The following is a 15,996-nucleotide window of genomic DNA, read 5'->3' as shown; positions in this document are numbered from 1 at the left end:
CGTTGGGAAAGTCATCCAATGCGTGGGAATACTGACTGTGAAGGGTCCTAGTACAGTTATGTCGTCGAAATCAGGCCAAAACAGTTGAAATTCAGCCAAGATTGTGCGGGGCAGCTTGTAGGGAACCACAGCTTTTATTCCCTCTGTTAAAGAATAAAGAAATACCGAAAGGGGCGCCTAATTTAGGGGCCAATATGGTGTCTGACTCGCATATAGATGCATTCTAGCATCTGTATCCCATTCCCCTCTCTTGTGTCATTATAGCATAGGTAGAATAGACGACTAATAATGGGTGAAAGCTAAATCAAGGTTTGAAGTAAAGTCTACCGCCCTTTTTGAAGTTAACAGGCCGGTTACATGCAGAGGGAGTCGACTGATCCTTGCGTGAAGCCATAGGTGCCGCGGAAAAAAAATTGGGATCGGATTTTCCCTAGAAGAGAAATCGACCGTGCTCTGATACCACTGAAACAGACTTGGACACTCCAAGTCAAGAATCAATCACGACAGCACCAAATAACCACTTCAAACAATTCACAGATCGCAATAGATTTGCACTGGCCCGGCGGAGTTCCGTGCCTAGAGATATTGGCCCCAAAGACTGGCGCCCTTTGGTATTTCTTTTTGTATTAATCAATCATCAAAGTACAAGAGAGCGGTTAGGGTTTCACTCTCAGACTCTACGTCCTGATGCTCTGAGAAGTGAGGCCCTCACCACTAATTTAAAGATTACAAGGGATGTCCAAAAGCAGAGCCCGAAAAGCTTGAAAGCAAAAGCAGATTCTCTCTCTCTCTCTCTCTCTCTCTCTCTCTCTCTCTCTCTCTCTCTCTCTCTCTCTCTCTCTCTCTCTCAATGAGAGTAAGTAAAAAGAAAGTTCTCTTTTTCTCTCTCTTTCTCCCAAATCATAGCAAAAAAGCTGAGATTTTTTTTTCACTTCCGCGATTTTTGAAAATTAGGGTTTGCAGGAATTTTAGGGTTTTTGGTAGAAATTAGGGTTTCTGTTGTCCGTAGCTACGTCATCACTTTGTGACACCCCCACTCCGTGTCTTGTGTGTCGTGCATCTCTATTTGAAGCGCTTAAAGTTGTTCAATTTGTTCTTTTCGGTTGGCACATGGTGCCCGACCACGTGATAGACCACCTTCTGCACAAAGTAGCGAAAGTTCAAGCGGCTTTTTATTTCTTCGTGGCTCACTCAAGAGTACGAACGTGATGTGATTACCACTTGGAATCATCTTCGGATGACCAAGGGAGATACTTTGGACATTTATTACGAAATATTTTGGGATGTTTTTCTACCCCGCCTCATCTTTTAAAAAGATCAATTTTAAGTAGCAAATCGAGCGATTTTGTTGTGGACTTCTCAAAGAGATACGAGATTACTGCTTATTACATAAATCTGAGCTCGTACAACAACTGATGGACATGCTAAGCAAGGGTTTGCTATGCATGACTCGACTTATCCAACAAATCAACTTTCGACAAATGATGACAGAAGAAGAGGGAAGAAAGATACAGGTCTCCAACTGATCGAGGAACAGAAACCAAGTCTCAAAACGGGAAAGTGCTTTGACTGTGGACCACGAACAAGGACATAATCTGTGAGGTGCCCCAAAAAGGCACAAGAATGAGAACCACCGACAGACTGAAAGAGAAATGGGCAAGAAGATACTCGCTCCAGAACAGATACTGGAAAGGAAATGGGACTTTATGAATGAAGAACTTTGAAATGGGAATTTCCGAAAATGATTATTATTTATGTGTGAAATTAATGTTTGTTTGGAAGTTCTTATTATTTGTGTACAAATAACAGGTGAGGAATTTGCATATGAATGCAACTTGGAGCAATGATGGCTCTAGAATGAACCGGATCACGATTCCAGATAAGAATCATGAATTTTGAACGATGATGACGACTGATGATTCCCATATGAATGAGATGATTGGATATTGAGATGAGCGCATCAAGAGTTCTCGAGGGATGATATGGCTACACAGGGATCTAGGTGCATCAAGACTTCTGGACGAATGAGATGACTAGACTGAATGATTGAAACATTGTGTTCAGTATGAACCAAGTGTGTGATCTGTGAACTGCATGTTCAATGAATGAAGAATTTGGAAACTGGAATTCTTAGAAATGAATCTGATTTCTGAGTGCTCACTCATGTGATTGTGTTTGAGGGGAGGTTTGAAAAGACGAAATGATTGCAGCATTTTGGTCTTGAGATTCTATGGACATGATTGCAATAAGAATAAGTTAATCCAATATCAGTGAGGTCCAGTGGTGTGGATCTAGATGCGATTGCTAAACACATTGCCAGGAATCATGGTCCTAGATGTGGATGGATTTTTATGTGTTATGAACTGAATGTCATGTGAATGTTTAGTGACTGTCGTCTTTGTGTAAGTGCTGGATTTGTCTTGTCTAGTGCGTTGGTACTTAGAGTCAGTGTCTATTGAACTGGTCCATGGCTTATGTTTGATCTATAGTTACCGGGGAACGCGTTCCGCAGGCCCTAGAAGGCCAGAACGCTGTTCCCTCCCCCTCTGCCGAGCTGGAAGGCCCCGGAACGTTTAGCCGTTCCGGGTGACCACCTGATACCGGAACGGCCGGCCGGAACGGCCTCGGAACGGCCAACTCTCAAAAATGGGAAGAAATAGGCAGTTTTTTGCAAATTTGCAATGAACATTAGGTGTTTTTTTAGTGTGCAAGGACTCAAAAATTAAAATGCACCCCCTCACACCCATTCCCTTATCAAGCATTATTTGGGTGTTTTTTATGCCTCCCGTTCCGTGCCGTTCCCGTTCCGGACCCCTGGCCGTTCCCCCGTTCCGCGAGGGTCCCCGTCGCCGTTCCCGTTCCGCGTTCCGGGTAACTCTGGAACTTTGATCTTGCAGGCGTAATCGAGGGCGATTGCAATTCTTTCAAGAGGGGGGTATGTCACAAACTGATGACGTGGTAGTCTCAAGAAACGCGCTGTTATGTTGACGTGGTAGAGTAGCACGAAAATCCCTCGTTTTGCGCTAGCTGTGCCACGTGGTAGGGTGTACGGTTTTCCGCGTTTTTCTTTGGCAGCTTTTGAGCCATAAGCTTTTGAGTTTGAAGCTTTTTGTGTACTTGCTTTTGAGTTTAAAGGCCATGGGCCTATAAATATGAATCCAAGGCCACTCTCCCCCTTAGACTTGCTGATGAGCAAGTGAGCAGAGAGGACCCTCGGACTTTGTACTTTGCTCAAGCATTAATATAAAAATAAATACCAAAAGGGGCGCTAGACTTTGGGGCCAATACCTTTGGGCAGGGAACTACGCCGAGCTGTGTCGACTCTATTTAACTGTGATAAAGTTTGTGAAGTGTTTTTACCGATTCTCTCGTGTGTCGTATCAGATTAACGACTTGGGGTGTCCAAGGCTGTTACAACGCCTCTCCTTAAAATCCTTGAGAGAGATTAGTGGTGGACAACATGCATCGGACGCTTTCATACGTCCTGTTATATCCATAGTTACAGGGGATTGGGGGGACGGGCCGGGATGTCCGAAACTGGGCCGGGGACAACCGGGGACGGACGGAAAATCGTCCGATCGACGAGGTCACAGGCAACCGGACTGAGGACGGCAGGGGACGGACCGGGGACGGTCGGGGATGACCGGGAACGGACAAAAAACAGGCGGCCAAAAAATTCAAAATTTGAAAAATATGACCGTTTTCAATGGTCATTTGCAGCCAATATCCTGTTTTCTTGGGGGGGTTTGGCCCTTGGGAGGCTATAAAAGCCCCCTTGGGTCTCATCTTCCCTCAAGCTCTCCTCTCTACTCAGAGTCTACGTCGCTCTACGACTCTACGCCATACGGTCTACCTTCTAGAGGCTTCTAAGCCTTCTACACTCTACACTCTACCCTTGAGTCTCCACTCTCTCCCTCTTCTACCCTCTCAACTTTGAAGCTCTCCTCTACTCTCTCTCCACACAAGCTCTCCTCTAACTTCTAAGCTATTAGCTCTACTCTCTCTCCACCATCATGTCATCTCAAGCTAACTCCACTTCTCAAGCCGGCTCTTCTTGAAGGAGGCCCGCCGTGCAAACATGGTCGTGGTGGGATGAAGTCGACTCTAGCACGCGTGGTAAAGGTGGCGGTGCAAGACCATGGACGTGCAAGCTATGCCCGTACAAGAGAACCGGTCGTGCAAACAAAGTGCGAGCCCATCTTCTTCATGAATCCGGTCACGAGGTGAGGTTTTGCCCTCGATTAACTCCCGAGAAGAGGTTGGATCTTCTTGAGAAGCTCACGGTGTATGAGGTTGCGAAAGCGGCCAAGAGGGGCCGTTTTGTTGCCGTTGATCCCTCCGCCACGGCGACACCGGGAGAGCAAAGGGAAGCAAACCTTGACGACATCTCTCAAGCGTTCAAGACAAATGCATCTACACCGTCCTCTTCTGTTGCGCATCGCCAAAGCACCCTCAACGAAAATTGGAATCCTAAATTGAAGGAAGAGGTGGATAGGTCGGTTGCCCGATTCTTCTTCCACGACCACATTGCCTTCCATGCTCCGCGGTGAGTTTCCCTTGTCATATGCGCATTGCAATCTCCCATTTTGTATTCATTATGGGGTCTCGACTCTCGACTCTCCATATGTCACAAACGGGAGCGCATAACAATATAAAATATACTTGGATAAATAGAATTTATCACTTAATACTGAAGCCAAAGGATATAGAGAGAAATAGATAAATAGAGAGAGAGAGAAAGAAAGAAAGCTTTATTTACGTCTTCTAAAGGCCGAAGTCGGCCTATGAGACAAATCAATGTACATCTAGTGGTAGTTCGGGTGTCCGGAAAAGAAAATACTGAAAATAAAATGCTGAAATGAAAGCTAATCTAGAACCGGGATGTGCAGTGTGGTGGTATGGGTATATATGGCTCTGGCACTGCAGATACTGACCATATGAATATATGGCTGTGGATGTAGCTCTGTCACAGCAGAAAATGACTACGTCGTGCTGAGTGAAAGTAAAAGTGTGAGGGCATACCCGTATCAGAGCTGGCTAGTAGTGTGTAATGGGTGATGGGTATAAAAAGTGGTACACGGGGGGGAGGGGCTGAAAAACCCGATGTAAGTGGGTGCTCCAATGTGTGGTGGAGCGGGCCCTCTCCAGCTGCTGCTCATGAAGTGTACGGATCCTCTGTATATCCTGTTGGTATAGACGGGGCCGTCGGTATCCTGACTCCCGGGGTCTGCGTCGTGCTCGCTGTGCCTTTGCCTGCTCGAGTGTCAGCCCAGTCGATGTCGGCGGTGTGGGATCCCCTGAAGTCATTCTCTGGAAAAACTCAGTGATCGTCTGTTGAACACCTCCAGTGTCATGTGGTCGTGGTTGTGGTCGTGTAGACTCCTCACGTATGTGGAGTGCTCCTGTGATGAAATGGCCCACATGAGTCTGGTCTCTCCTCCTCATGCATGTCTGGAGAGTGCCCTCAATCCCAAATCTCTGTCTAAGCTCTGAGTAAGCTGGGCATCGTAGCATGAAGTGCTCCTCCGTCTCCACCTCTGTCTGACACACTGGGCAAGTCCGGTTCTCTCGTGGTATGCCTCTGGCTCTGCCTCGCTCAATCTCAAGCTTGTGTGATGAGACTCGGAGCTGGCCGATGGCTACCGGTAGGTGATGTGGCATGTACTGTTGCATATACTGAGGGGTGTCTATGAAGCCCTGATCTGATATCTAGAGAAAATGCTCATGGTAGTGGAGCATTTTCGTCGGTAGTGGCTGCGTGGGGCTGATCCATGTCCTCTCAATGTAAATATGCGAAATCTCCTGCCTGATGATCCTATTCCTCTCCTGATGAGTGAGAGTATAAGTAGGTGCATGGATGCCATACTGGAGGGGTGGTAGTCGATCTATATCAAGCCCATGTCTAGTGAACCACTCGCTGGTCTGTGCATACCAAGAAGAGGCATCTCCCGCCAGTGCCATAGACTATGATGCTTGTAGTGCTCGATAGGCAATGCGGTCCCTATCCATACTCTGTAATCTATGTAACAAGCAAACCGTCTGAAACAGTGCCTCTACTAGCATAGGTGGGACTGCTAGCTCTGCTCTGACTATATCATGTGGTACGGACGGCTTGCTGCGGATCATCTTGGAGATCATCAGTACCTGTGGGCGCTCTATCAAAGGCCAGATCGAGTCTGCCAAGCCAGGTCCCCATATGGCTGCTCCATACATGAGAGAGAGAGAGAGAGAGAGAGAGAGAGAGAGAGAGAGAGAGAGAGTGAGAAGATCGACACAGTATTGTGGACCAGAAGATGGGCTGGTCCCCCCCCTTAAAGAGAATCCTTTATTAGGGAGAATCTTTTTACAAGCACAAGAACCGGAGAAAACCCCTCCATTCTAAATCTCTGACTCGATGGTCGTTCCTTCCGGTAAGGGAAATCCGAGAGACAAGCTCTCAATCCTTTTTCCGTCTGTACTCGGAGTCGAGACTCCGCAGACAATTTCCGAATTCCGTTTCCAGAATTCCCAAGTGTAGGCCGAAGCCTTCTCGCTTCTCCTTCGTGATGAAGTACCTGCAAACACACATGCAAACACGACAACAATTCGTATGGCGAATCCACAATAGATACCTGTCGCTCTTGCGCGGGAAAAGCGACTTCCGTGCTTCGTAGTCTCGCACGATCTCTCGCGTCTTCTGGCAGCATAGTCTTCTCTTGCTGGCGTTGGTAACCCCCTTTCAGTGAGGGCATGTGGTGCTTTTATAGCTTCTTCGCCACGGCATGAATAGCTGCTTGCATAGAGATCGTGGCCTTTTTAAAAAAATAAAAAATAAAAAAATTTTTCACTGTTCTGCCCGAAAAAGAGAAAGAGAAAACGCTGGCTGATCTGTTGTCTTATTTATCAGATGGCTGCCCACTTATTAAATGGGCGGCCGGCGTATTTTAAAAATAGTTTGAATTTGCCCAAAAACTCAATAAAACCTTATAAGTTAAAAACAATGCTTTCACAGTACTTCGCAGGCGTCCTTGGATGCAACCACATGCACAAATGCAATGCAGACATAGATTCCTCGCGGGAAAGCGTTTGCTCTCCCGGAAAACTCGTTCAAATTTTCCGCTTTTTAAGAAAAGTTTCTCAGAACCCATCTTTATTCTTGTGCTTGCGTCTTTACGCGTATTCCTCTTTCCAGTTCGGATTTCCTCTCGACTATGGATATCCCCTTTCCGATGCACCCGTCACCCACCTTGTGACGCATGAGGAATACCCATCACCTAGTCCTTTCCTACCGAACTTACGGTACAATCTCCTTCACGATGCTCTATGTCACCCATCCTATGACGCATCAGAGATGTCCATTCCCGGATGGTCGGATACTTCTTTCCGATGCTCCCTGTCACCCATCCGATGTGACGCATCAGAAGTACCCGTTCCTGGTGGCCTTACAGATATTCCCGTTCTCAGTGCTCCCGTCATTACTTTGAATGACGCACTAGGAATACTCTGTACTCGGATGTCTCCAGTGAGAAAAACCCTCTCACTTAAAATTCCAATAATTCATTTAGAATTATTTTTCCTAGTGTTCCAAGCGAGAAAACCCTCTCACTTTTAAATCCAATAATTCAATTAGAATTATTTTTATGTCAGATAAAGCCAATTTAGCAACACCATACTAACACAACATGCTCTATTTTGTGTGGATAGGTCTCCATACTTTCGAACCATGGTTACGAAAATAGGGGAATATGGCTCCTCTTATGTGCCACCTTCATTGGAGAGGCTTCGCACCACCCTCCTTGACAAAGAGAAGCTTGCCGTGTAGCAAGCGGCCCAAGGAACAAAGGATTTGTGGGAGATCAATGGCGTCTCTCTCCTTGTAGATGGATGGAGCGACACCCGCAAGCGGTCCATCCTCGGAGTGGTGGCCTACTCTCGGGGGGAGATGTACTTTGTGGAGTCACATGATGCATCCGATAGTGGCAAGGCCGCGGAGATGCTTGCTGCGGAGTGGACAAGCACCATAGAGATCACCGGCCCGGAGAATGTCCTTTGTATGGTTGCAGATGGAGAGGCGTCAAATAGGGCAGGCGAGGCTATCATTGAGGGCAGGTATCCCAGCATCCATGTCACATTTTGCATGGCGCATTGCTTCAATAACCTCCTCAAGGACATAGGGAACTTGTCATGGATTTCACCCACCATTGGTGACGCCTCTCAAATTGTCTCCTTTGTGCTCAACCATCAAAAAGTGCTCCATGAATTCTCAAAGAGGAGCCATTTGTCCTTGCTCAAATATTCAGAGACAAGATTTGCATTCAATTGGCTTATGCTAGGCCGCTTGTCTACATGTGGCGGAGCCTTAAGGGGCCTCTTTCTCAGTGATGAGGTCCAGGCCATGCTGGAGTCTACATTAGCAACATGATTGAAATGCCGAGAATGGGCCGACGACGCCGCTTGGTGGGAGGAGGTGAAGACTCTTGACGCCATGGTCAAGCCTATTCTACACCTACTTCGAGTTGTGGATGGCTTGTAGCCATGCATTGGCAAAGTCTACGAAGCCATGGATCGGACGATAGAGGCACTTGAGAAGCTTGTGCTTGACCCTGTTCAGTATGCGGAGATTCATGGCTTGTGTGAGTCCAGGTGGATTGGATACTACTCTCCACTTCATGCGACAGCTTATGTGCTTGACCCTGAGTTTCAGGGAAGGCGTCAAGAGACCGACAAGGAGGTGAGCAAAGGATGGCGGCTTGCATTGGAGCGCCTTGAGCCTAGCAGTGACACTAGGCGCAAGATTAGAGACGAGCTACTCAACTACAGGCAAAAGAAGGGCTCCTATGGATGTGTAGATGCACAGGTTGATCGCAACAAGATTGGCTCGGTTTTGTGGTGGGAGGACTATGGAGGAGATGGCCCACATTTGTAGCGCTTGGCTGTTCGTGTCCTTAGCCAAGCATGTACCACTAGTTGCTTGGAGCAACTTGGAGTGTGTACAGCCACATTGCCTCTAAGAAGAGGAATCGCCTTGGGGTCGAGAGGGCCAATGATTTGGTGTTTGTGAGCGCTAACTTGCGCATGCTTGCCAAGAGTGTCACACACAAGGCAGATCCCTTCACTAAGTGGGAGATGGCACAAGAGAATCCATCTATGGCCGATACACTTTTGGAGGAGCTAGAGGAGGACTTCAAGCCTCAATGCGAGCCTCCCGAGGCCTCATACGTCGTTGATGACCTCGACTATGACGATGATATGGAGATTCAGCAGGCGAGCACTTCTTGAGTTTGATAATCATTGATCGCTCTCGAGTCTAGACTCTTGAGTCTACGACTCTACCTACTACATAGCCCTTTGTACTTTTTGTTATCCTTGAGGCTTGTCCTAAGTCCTTTAGGCTTTTTGACTCTTGAACCCTTGTGGCATGCACTTTTCATTTTGTATCCATCGATGTTTTATTAGCTCATTTCCACCTATATGACTCGTGCTCTTTGGTCCATTTAGTGTAAATTTGTGGTCAAAGTGATGCTCTATGTGTGTGGCATGTGTGTAGGTCAAAAAATGCCAAAAAAACTCTTTTTTTTTTTGTCGTTCCGACCCCCGTCCCCGTTTCCTGACTTTTGCCGTCCCGTCCCCGTTCCCAACCCCGACCCCGACCCGCCGTCCCATGTAACTATGGTTATATCTCTCAACCACACCATTAGACGAAGCACTGTAAGGGGTTGTTAGCTACCTCTTGATACCATTTTCTTGGCAAAACTTAACAAATTGAGGGTGATGTGAACTCACTCCCAGTGTCTATACGCAAGTATTTCAGCTTCCTACCTATTTGGGAAGTCACAAATGCATGAAAAGTTTTCAGAGAAGCAAACTTGTCATGTTTATTCTTGAGCAAATAAACCCAAATTTTCCTAGAGAAATCATCAACAAAGGAAAACAAAATACGTAGCACAACCCATAATCTTTGCAGGCATGCTACACACATTAAAATGTACAAGATCAAGACGATGAGATTTGGGATTGACACCAGAGTAATAAGATTTTTATTGGCTTTCCATATTGGCATTCATTACAAAAATCAAGCTTTAAGCCCTTAGTATCAACACAAGAGGAAAGAACATCAAGTCTTTACTGGCTCATATGGCCCTATGTTTTGTGCCAAAGCTCCAAGTGAGACCCAATCTCTGCTATAGCAACAAACTTGCATGGCAAGACTTTGAAATGCAAGAAGTAAAGTGTCCCCTTCTTTGTGCCATAAACAATTTTGCATAGCACGTTTTGTGAGCTTCCAAGTACCACCACTGAAAATGGTGTTATAACTATGCATATCAAACTGTCCAACGGAGAGCAGACTCTTCTTGATGACAGGAATATATCTGACAACATGCAAAACAAATTCTTGTCCATTATCAAGGGCCAAATGAATAGTGCCTATTCCATCAATCGTGCAAGCATGATTATTTCCAAGATAAACTTTACCATAACTGGCTACATCAAAAGTGGCAAAACATTCCCGAGATGGAGTCACATGAAAAGAGGCACCTAAGTCCACTATCCAGGACTAAGACAAGCCATCACTCATAGACAAGAAAGTGTCAATGACACCACCCTTGGTGATCTGCATGTCATGTGCATGATAAACTTGGGCATCCATAGGAGACATTGTGGCACAGGGAATATCATCTATGTCAGATAGTTCCTCAATCACTACAGTAGTGCTTCTCCTTGTTCTTGGAACCATCAGATACATTTGCCTTGTCATCCTTTTTCTTCTTGTTACCTGCATTCTTTTTCCTTTCTTGCTCTTTCTTGAAGGACTTGCAATTTGGCTTCTTATGGCCTTTCCGACCACAGTGGTAACAAGTGACATCAAATTGCTTTCCTTTGCTCTTGCTTCTGTTCCTTTGACCAACATTAGCATTCTTAACATTGTCGTGCCTCTAAGCATGTGAGCCGAGGCATTAGCCTCACCACTTGCCTTTTGTCTAATTTCTTCTTTGAGGATAGAACCCCTTCATCAAAGGTAAGGTTTGGGTTATTAGACAATGAGACCATTAGAGCCTCCCAAGAATCAGACAAGGACATAAGCCAAAAAATGGTTTTTAACTTATCATTAAAACGGAGCAAACCAGAATCCTGTAGCTCGGAAAGAATACTTTAAAAGCACCAATGTGCTCAGCTGTAGATTTGCAGTATCCAATGGCGTACACTTCAATTTATGCATCAAGTGTACCTTGTTTACCGGTATCTTGTTTTCATATGTGGCCTTGAGCTTTTCCCACACAACATAGACAATGTCAAGACCCTTCAGGTCTACCAAAATTTCACCCGCAATAGCTATCTTTGTATACGCAATAGCCTTCTTGTTTAGATTAACACTAGACTTGTAATGAGCCACTGTGGCTGAAGCCACAAAAATGGCTCACATCAGGATTCTAGTAAATGAAACATAACTTTTGTATATGACATCAAAATTTTATAAAACTTCTTAATTATGGGTGCAAGATATGAAAAAGGTTTCTAGATACACAATCTACATGAAAAGATCAAAAATAAAAAAATTACTTTTCTAAAATTAGTAAATTTTACGTAAAACTACACTTCCAACACTTAACTTGGAGAGGTAAAAAATGTCGACAATCTTTGTATATGGTTTAAAAAAGCTTGGTACATCTATCACATACCTATTGAGGGATTTTTCAAAGAAGTTTGGGCCTGCTTAACAATGATTTGATTTACTTTCAAAAGAAAATATAAAAAATTTGTCCATCCGCACAAATTAGTTGTAGAAGAGGGCAATGAAAAGACACCTTCAAACCTTCATTTAGCTATGTACTATTTTTTATCAACTCATATTGAGTGTTGGTCACAATTCCCTGAAACCATTTTCTATTTAGATAACTAACATAGTGTTGAGAAATGTTTTACAAAAGTCTCAAAAAGCCACAAAAGTGGCTGATTTTTTACAGGACTAGTGTTAAGCCACGCCTTATCTGTCATAGCTAGAGGTTTTGCATCTTGCAGTGCATCATCAGAATCTTTTAAGAAAAGAATGCACTACATTCTCTGTTTCCATAAATCAAATCTAATGCCCTCGAATCTCTTGATTTCAAAGAGATTCTTCATGTTCGAAGAGGAGGTCATATTATCAATTTCGTGCACAAAAAACAGAAAATTTAATTTCTGTAAATTTTTGAAATTAGTAATTTGTTGAAATTTCATTGATTTTTGCAAACTTTGCAAAAACAAGTGCCACAAAAGTAATATAGGACTTCTAGAAGTTCCCCTTCGAATTTGTCACGTGACACATCCAACCCTATGTGTCCGTGGACAAGCTACAACATGACTAGGGTTCAGTTCAGTCAACTCAGTTTAGAATAGGAAGTGATCTGGCACTTTTGTGAGTCTGTTCGCAGACCGTGCATGTCCAGACACTTAGATTAGATGCATATCCTCTGGTTGCACACAGCATGATCATCATATTTTCATTAGAACCCATTGTCGTCATCGACATCGTCACCGACATAGAGTCAAAATTCAGCAGATAAAGATTTGCAGATTTCAGCCATTAGAGTTCTCAGATTTCAGCCCGTCTCGTCGTCGTCCTCATCGTCGACGACATCATCGGCAAGTCATAGCATTGTAGAGATTTGTGCAATCATAAGTAGACCGCTCTCGCCATAGAGAGTGGGGCCCTTGGAGGAGGGTTTGACAACTTCCTTGGTGTCGTATTCTCCTCTCTCTCTATCTCTCAGTCTTAGCACCTTCACTCACAGTGTCTATTCACTTTGTTTGTGTCCATTGCACTCTCTCATTAAGGAACGGAAGGCTCTCCCTTCCCTAAGTAAAAGGAACCTTGAGCACAGTTCGGAGCACTCATCTTGAGCAAAGTTCAACATTCACTTCCGCTGCACCTGACATTGGTATCAGAGCTTTGACAGTGTTCTGTATCACTCAAGGAAAGAACCACAAGAACCACATACTTTTTTTTTTGCTTGTTGCGATCGCAGGTAACCCAAGTTCTCTTGGGCGTGTCGATTACTAATCGTGTTTTTGAAGAGTGACAGGAAACGCAAGAAAGAAGGGCTTGTCTAGCCTCCCCTTGTGCCTCTTTTCACTCATTGAGAGCGGACCGTGCACTTAGCGGCCGGCCAATCGAAGTGAGGTGGGAAAAAGCAACCTTGGTGTGAGCGCAAGGCCGCCAAGGGGTGCGCCCACGGAAAAGAGCAGAACTCGGGTGAAGAGAAGATCCTTCTCTAACACAGATTGCAAGCGAAGGAAGAACCTCAAGAACCAAGACCCCCAAGAACCCAAGTTCCTCGTGAACTTAAGAACCCAAGAACCCCAAGAACCCAAGTTCCTCGTGAACTTAAGAACCCAAGACCACAAGAATCCAAAAGAACCCAAGACTTCAGTGGATGGTCATCACTCGAAGCGGAATGGATACTTCGCTTGGAGGTGATGAGCATGAGAGAGGCGAAGAAGAATTTTTCCCACCAGGAGGTTTTTCCGACCCTCCCCCTTCCCCATCTACGCCAAGGATTGCACTAACTCCTATGGAGGAGTTGGAGCAAATGTTTATGGACAGGAAGTTAAAACGCAAAGCAAGAAAAGCAGAAAGAAAGGCAGAATTTGATCGTGAATGCAAAGAAAGAAAAGCAAAAATGGATCGCAGACACGCAAAAAGAAAAGCAGAAAGAGAACTAGAAAGAAAGGCAGCCATAGAGCGTGAGCATGAGCAAGCGCGACACATGCAAGAGTTGTTGCGACTCTTTTCTCAAGTGCAGGCACAAATGCAAGAGATTCGGGAAAAGGAGACACACATGAAGATTTGCATGATGATTTGAATGATAATGATAAGCATGATGAATTGCATGATGATAATAAGCATGATGATTTTCACGATCAAGATGTGATTTCTCACAAGCATGATGATTCGCATGAAGATGATGTGATTGTTCACAAGGATGATGTGTTAGTGCATACTTTCTTTAGTGAAGCTAACCTCATTGCAGAGACGATTAATCACGAAGCATCGATCTTGGCTCTCGAGCCTAGGTCCAAAGAACCCCCTCAGGAAGAACAGATCTTGGCTCTCGAGCGTAGGTCCATAGAACCCCCCCAGGAAGTATTATGTGTTCGAATGATTAGTTAGCACGCATTGTTCTAGTGTTGCATTCGTGATGCTTTCCTGTATTTTAGTTACCGTCCTTATGTGATCCCTTTTCACAGGCATGCCATATTGTACGATGAGCATGATTCACACATGAATGAGCACGGATGTATGCGGAACTCTCATGAAAAGACGAAATGTTTGCATTCAAGGAATTCACATTCCATGTCTCTTCCTTGGCACGACACAGTTGTAGAAAGAGCCCAAGAAAGTATGAGCACCAAGCATGGGCATTTCCATTGTGTTTTGCCACAGTTGATTGATTTAGATCAGCACGACAAGATTCGTATCTCATTGTTTGCGTGTGTGTGGTGAACGGTTTGGCACTCCGTCTCTTTGTTCATCTACATTGCATGCACAGTCTTTGAGGAAGACAAGATTTTTTCCAGTCACTTTACATGGAATAGATATGTTCATGTTTTTGTGTTGGAAGTGGTTTCGGGAATTTTCAGCCATAAATATTCTTGAAGAAGAAAGAAGCATGACTATAGACGAAGTTGAAGCATCGAAGGAGCCACCGAAGACTTTGTGTCGCTTTCGGCGCGGCCCAAAGAAGCAAGCATTGCAGACCTTTATGAGGTTCAAGTACCGCATGACCCACACACCAGAGTGGGCCAGCGAAGAGTCCTTTCCAGGATTCCGGATGCTATTGGCGATCTCCCTCGACGCCATACAATTCGGTACTAGTACCTCACTTTGAAAAGGAGGGGATGTCACGTGACACATCCAACCCTATGTGTTCGTGGACAAGCTACATCATGACCAGGATTCAGTTCAGTCAAGTCAGTCTAGAATAGGAAGTGATCTGGCACTTTTGTGAGTCTGTTCGCAGACCGTGCATGTACAGACACTTAGATTAGATACATATCCTCTGGTTGTACACAGCATGATCATTAGATTTCCATTAGAACCCATCATGAACATTTTTATAGTGCATAGACCTATTTTTCCTATTTTCAACATTTTTCACTTATTATTTTAAGTGACTTTTGTTGGAAAGTAGGTAGGGCAATTTTGCTAAGTTTGTATATAAGCAAACCTAGCGCTAGCACTTTGTGGCAGAAGAGGCAGCAGGAGCACTTTGCTCAACAGGCAACTTCTCAGCAGGATCAAAACAACATGGCCTAACGTTTTTGCAACAACATCAAGCTAGCGTCTTTCACAAGACAGATCAGCCTCGGCGTTTTTGCATTGCAGAGCAGCTTTGGCATTGGCAGACACAGCAGATCCACTTGACGACAACAGATCAGCCCTAGTGTTAGTGGATTTCCTCCAGCAGTAGATTTTCAGCCCTAGCGTTTTTGCATCAGCATCACACTTAAGCGTTTTGCAGATTCACCGCGACGGAACATTAGGAAACGCCAGTGTTTTTAGTTTTCAGCCTTTAGACACAGCAGAACAAGCCCCGAACTTCGCAGATCTCACCTTCTTGTAGCAGATCCTCGCCGCACGGTCAGATCCATCGAAGTTTGCAGTTTCAGCGCGGAAAATGCAGATTTCAGCATCTGCGTTTTCAGCGCTCGTCGTCGCATCGTCGTCATCGACATCGTCACCGACATAGAGTCAAAATTCAACAGATAAAGATTTGCAGATTTCAGCCATTAGAGTTCTCAGATTTCAGCCCATCTCGTCGTCGTCCTCATCGTCAACGACATCGTCGGCAAGTCCAAGCATTGTAGAGATTTGTGCAATCATAAGTAGACCACTCTCGCCATAGAGAGTGGGGCCCTTGGAGGAGGGTTTGACAACTTCCCTGGTGTCGTATTCTCTTCTCTCTCTATCTCTCAGTCTCAGCACCTTCACTCACAGTGTCCACTCACTTTGTTTGTGTCCGTTGCACTCTCTCATTA

General features: G+C 45.0%; 2 protein-coding genes across 3 annotated transcripts in view; one reads left to right on the top strand and one right to left on the bottom strand.

Annotated features, from left to right (window-relative positions):
- The window catches only part of LOC147452874 (Amino acid dehydrogenase family protein), an 88,612-nt gene that overhangs the window by 54,779 nt on the left and 17,837 nt on the right, over positions 1-15,996 (top strand). The gene's annotated exons all lie outside the window — the stretch shown is intronic.
- On the bottom strand, positions 816-5,676 carry LOC147452875 (uncharacterized). The gene has a single exon (XM_086518456.1). The coding sequence runs from the start codon at positions 5,671-5,673 to the stop codon at positions 5,038-5,040; it is 636 nt and encodes a 211-aa protein (XP_086374582.1). The 5' UTR covers positions 5,674-5,676; the 3' UTR covers positions 816-5,037.

Source organism: Adiantum capillus-veneris, chromosome 8 (genome assembly GCF_014529385.1).
Source record: "Adiantum capillus-veneris isolate H3 chromosome 8, ASM1452938v2, whole genome shotgun sequence".
NCBI classification, from domain to species: Eukaryota; Viridiplantae; Streptophyta; class Polypodiopsida; order Polypodiales; family Pteridaceae; genus Adiantum; species Adiantum capillus-veneris.
The sequence above is the reverse complement of the archived record's forward strand: the minus strand, read 5'-3'. Positions and strand labels throughout refer to the sequence as shown.

Coding starts and splice junctions, on each gene's coding strand:
- LOC147452875 (XM_086518456.1), bottom strand. CDS start 5,673: ATGCAACAGTACATGCCACATCACCTACCGGTAGCCATCGGCCAGCTC.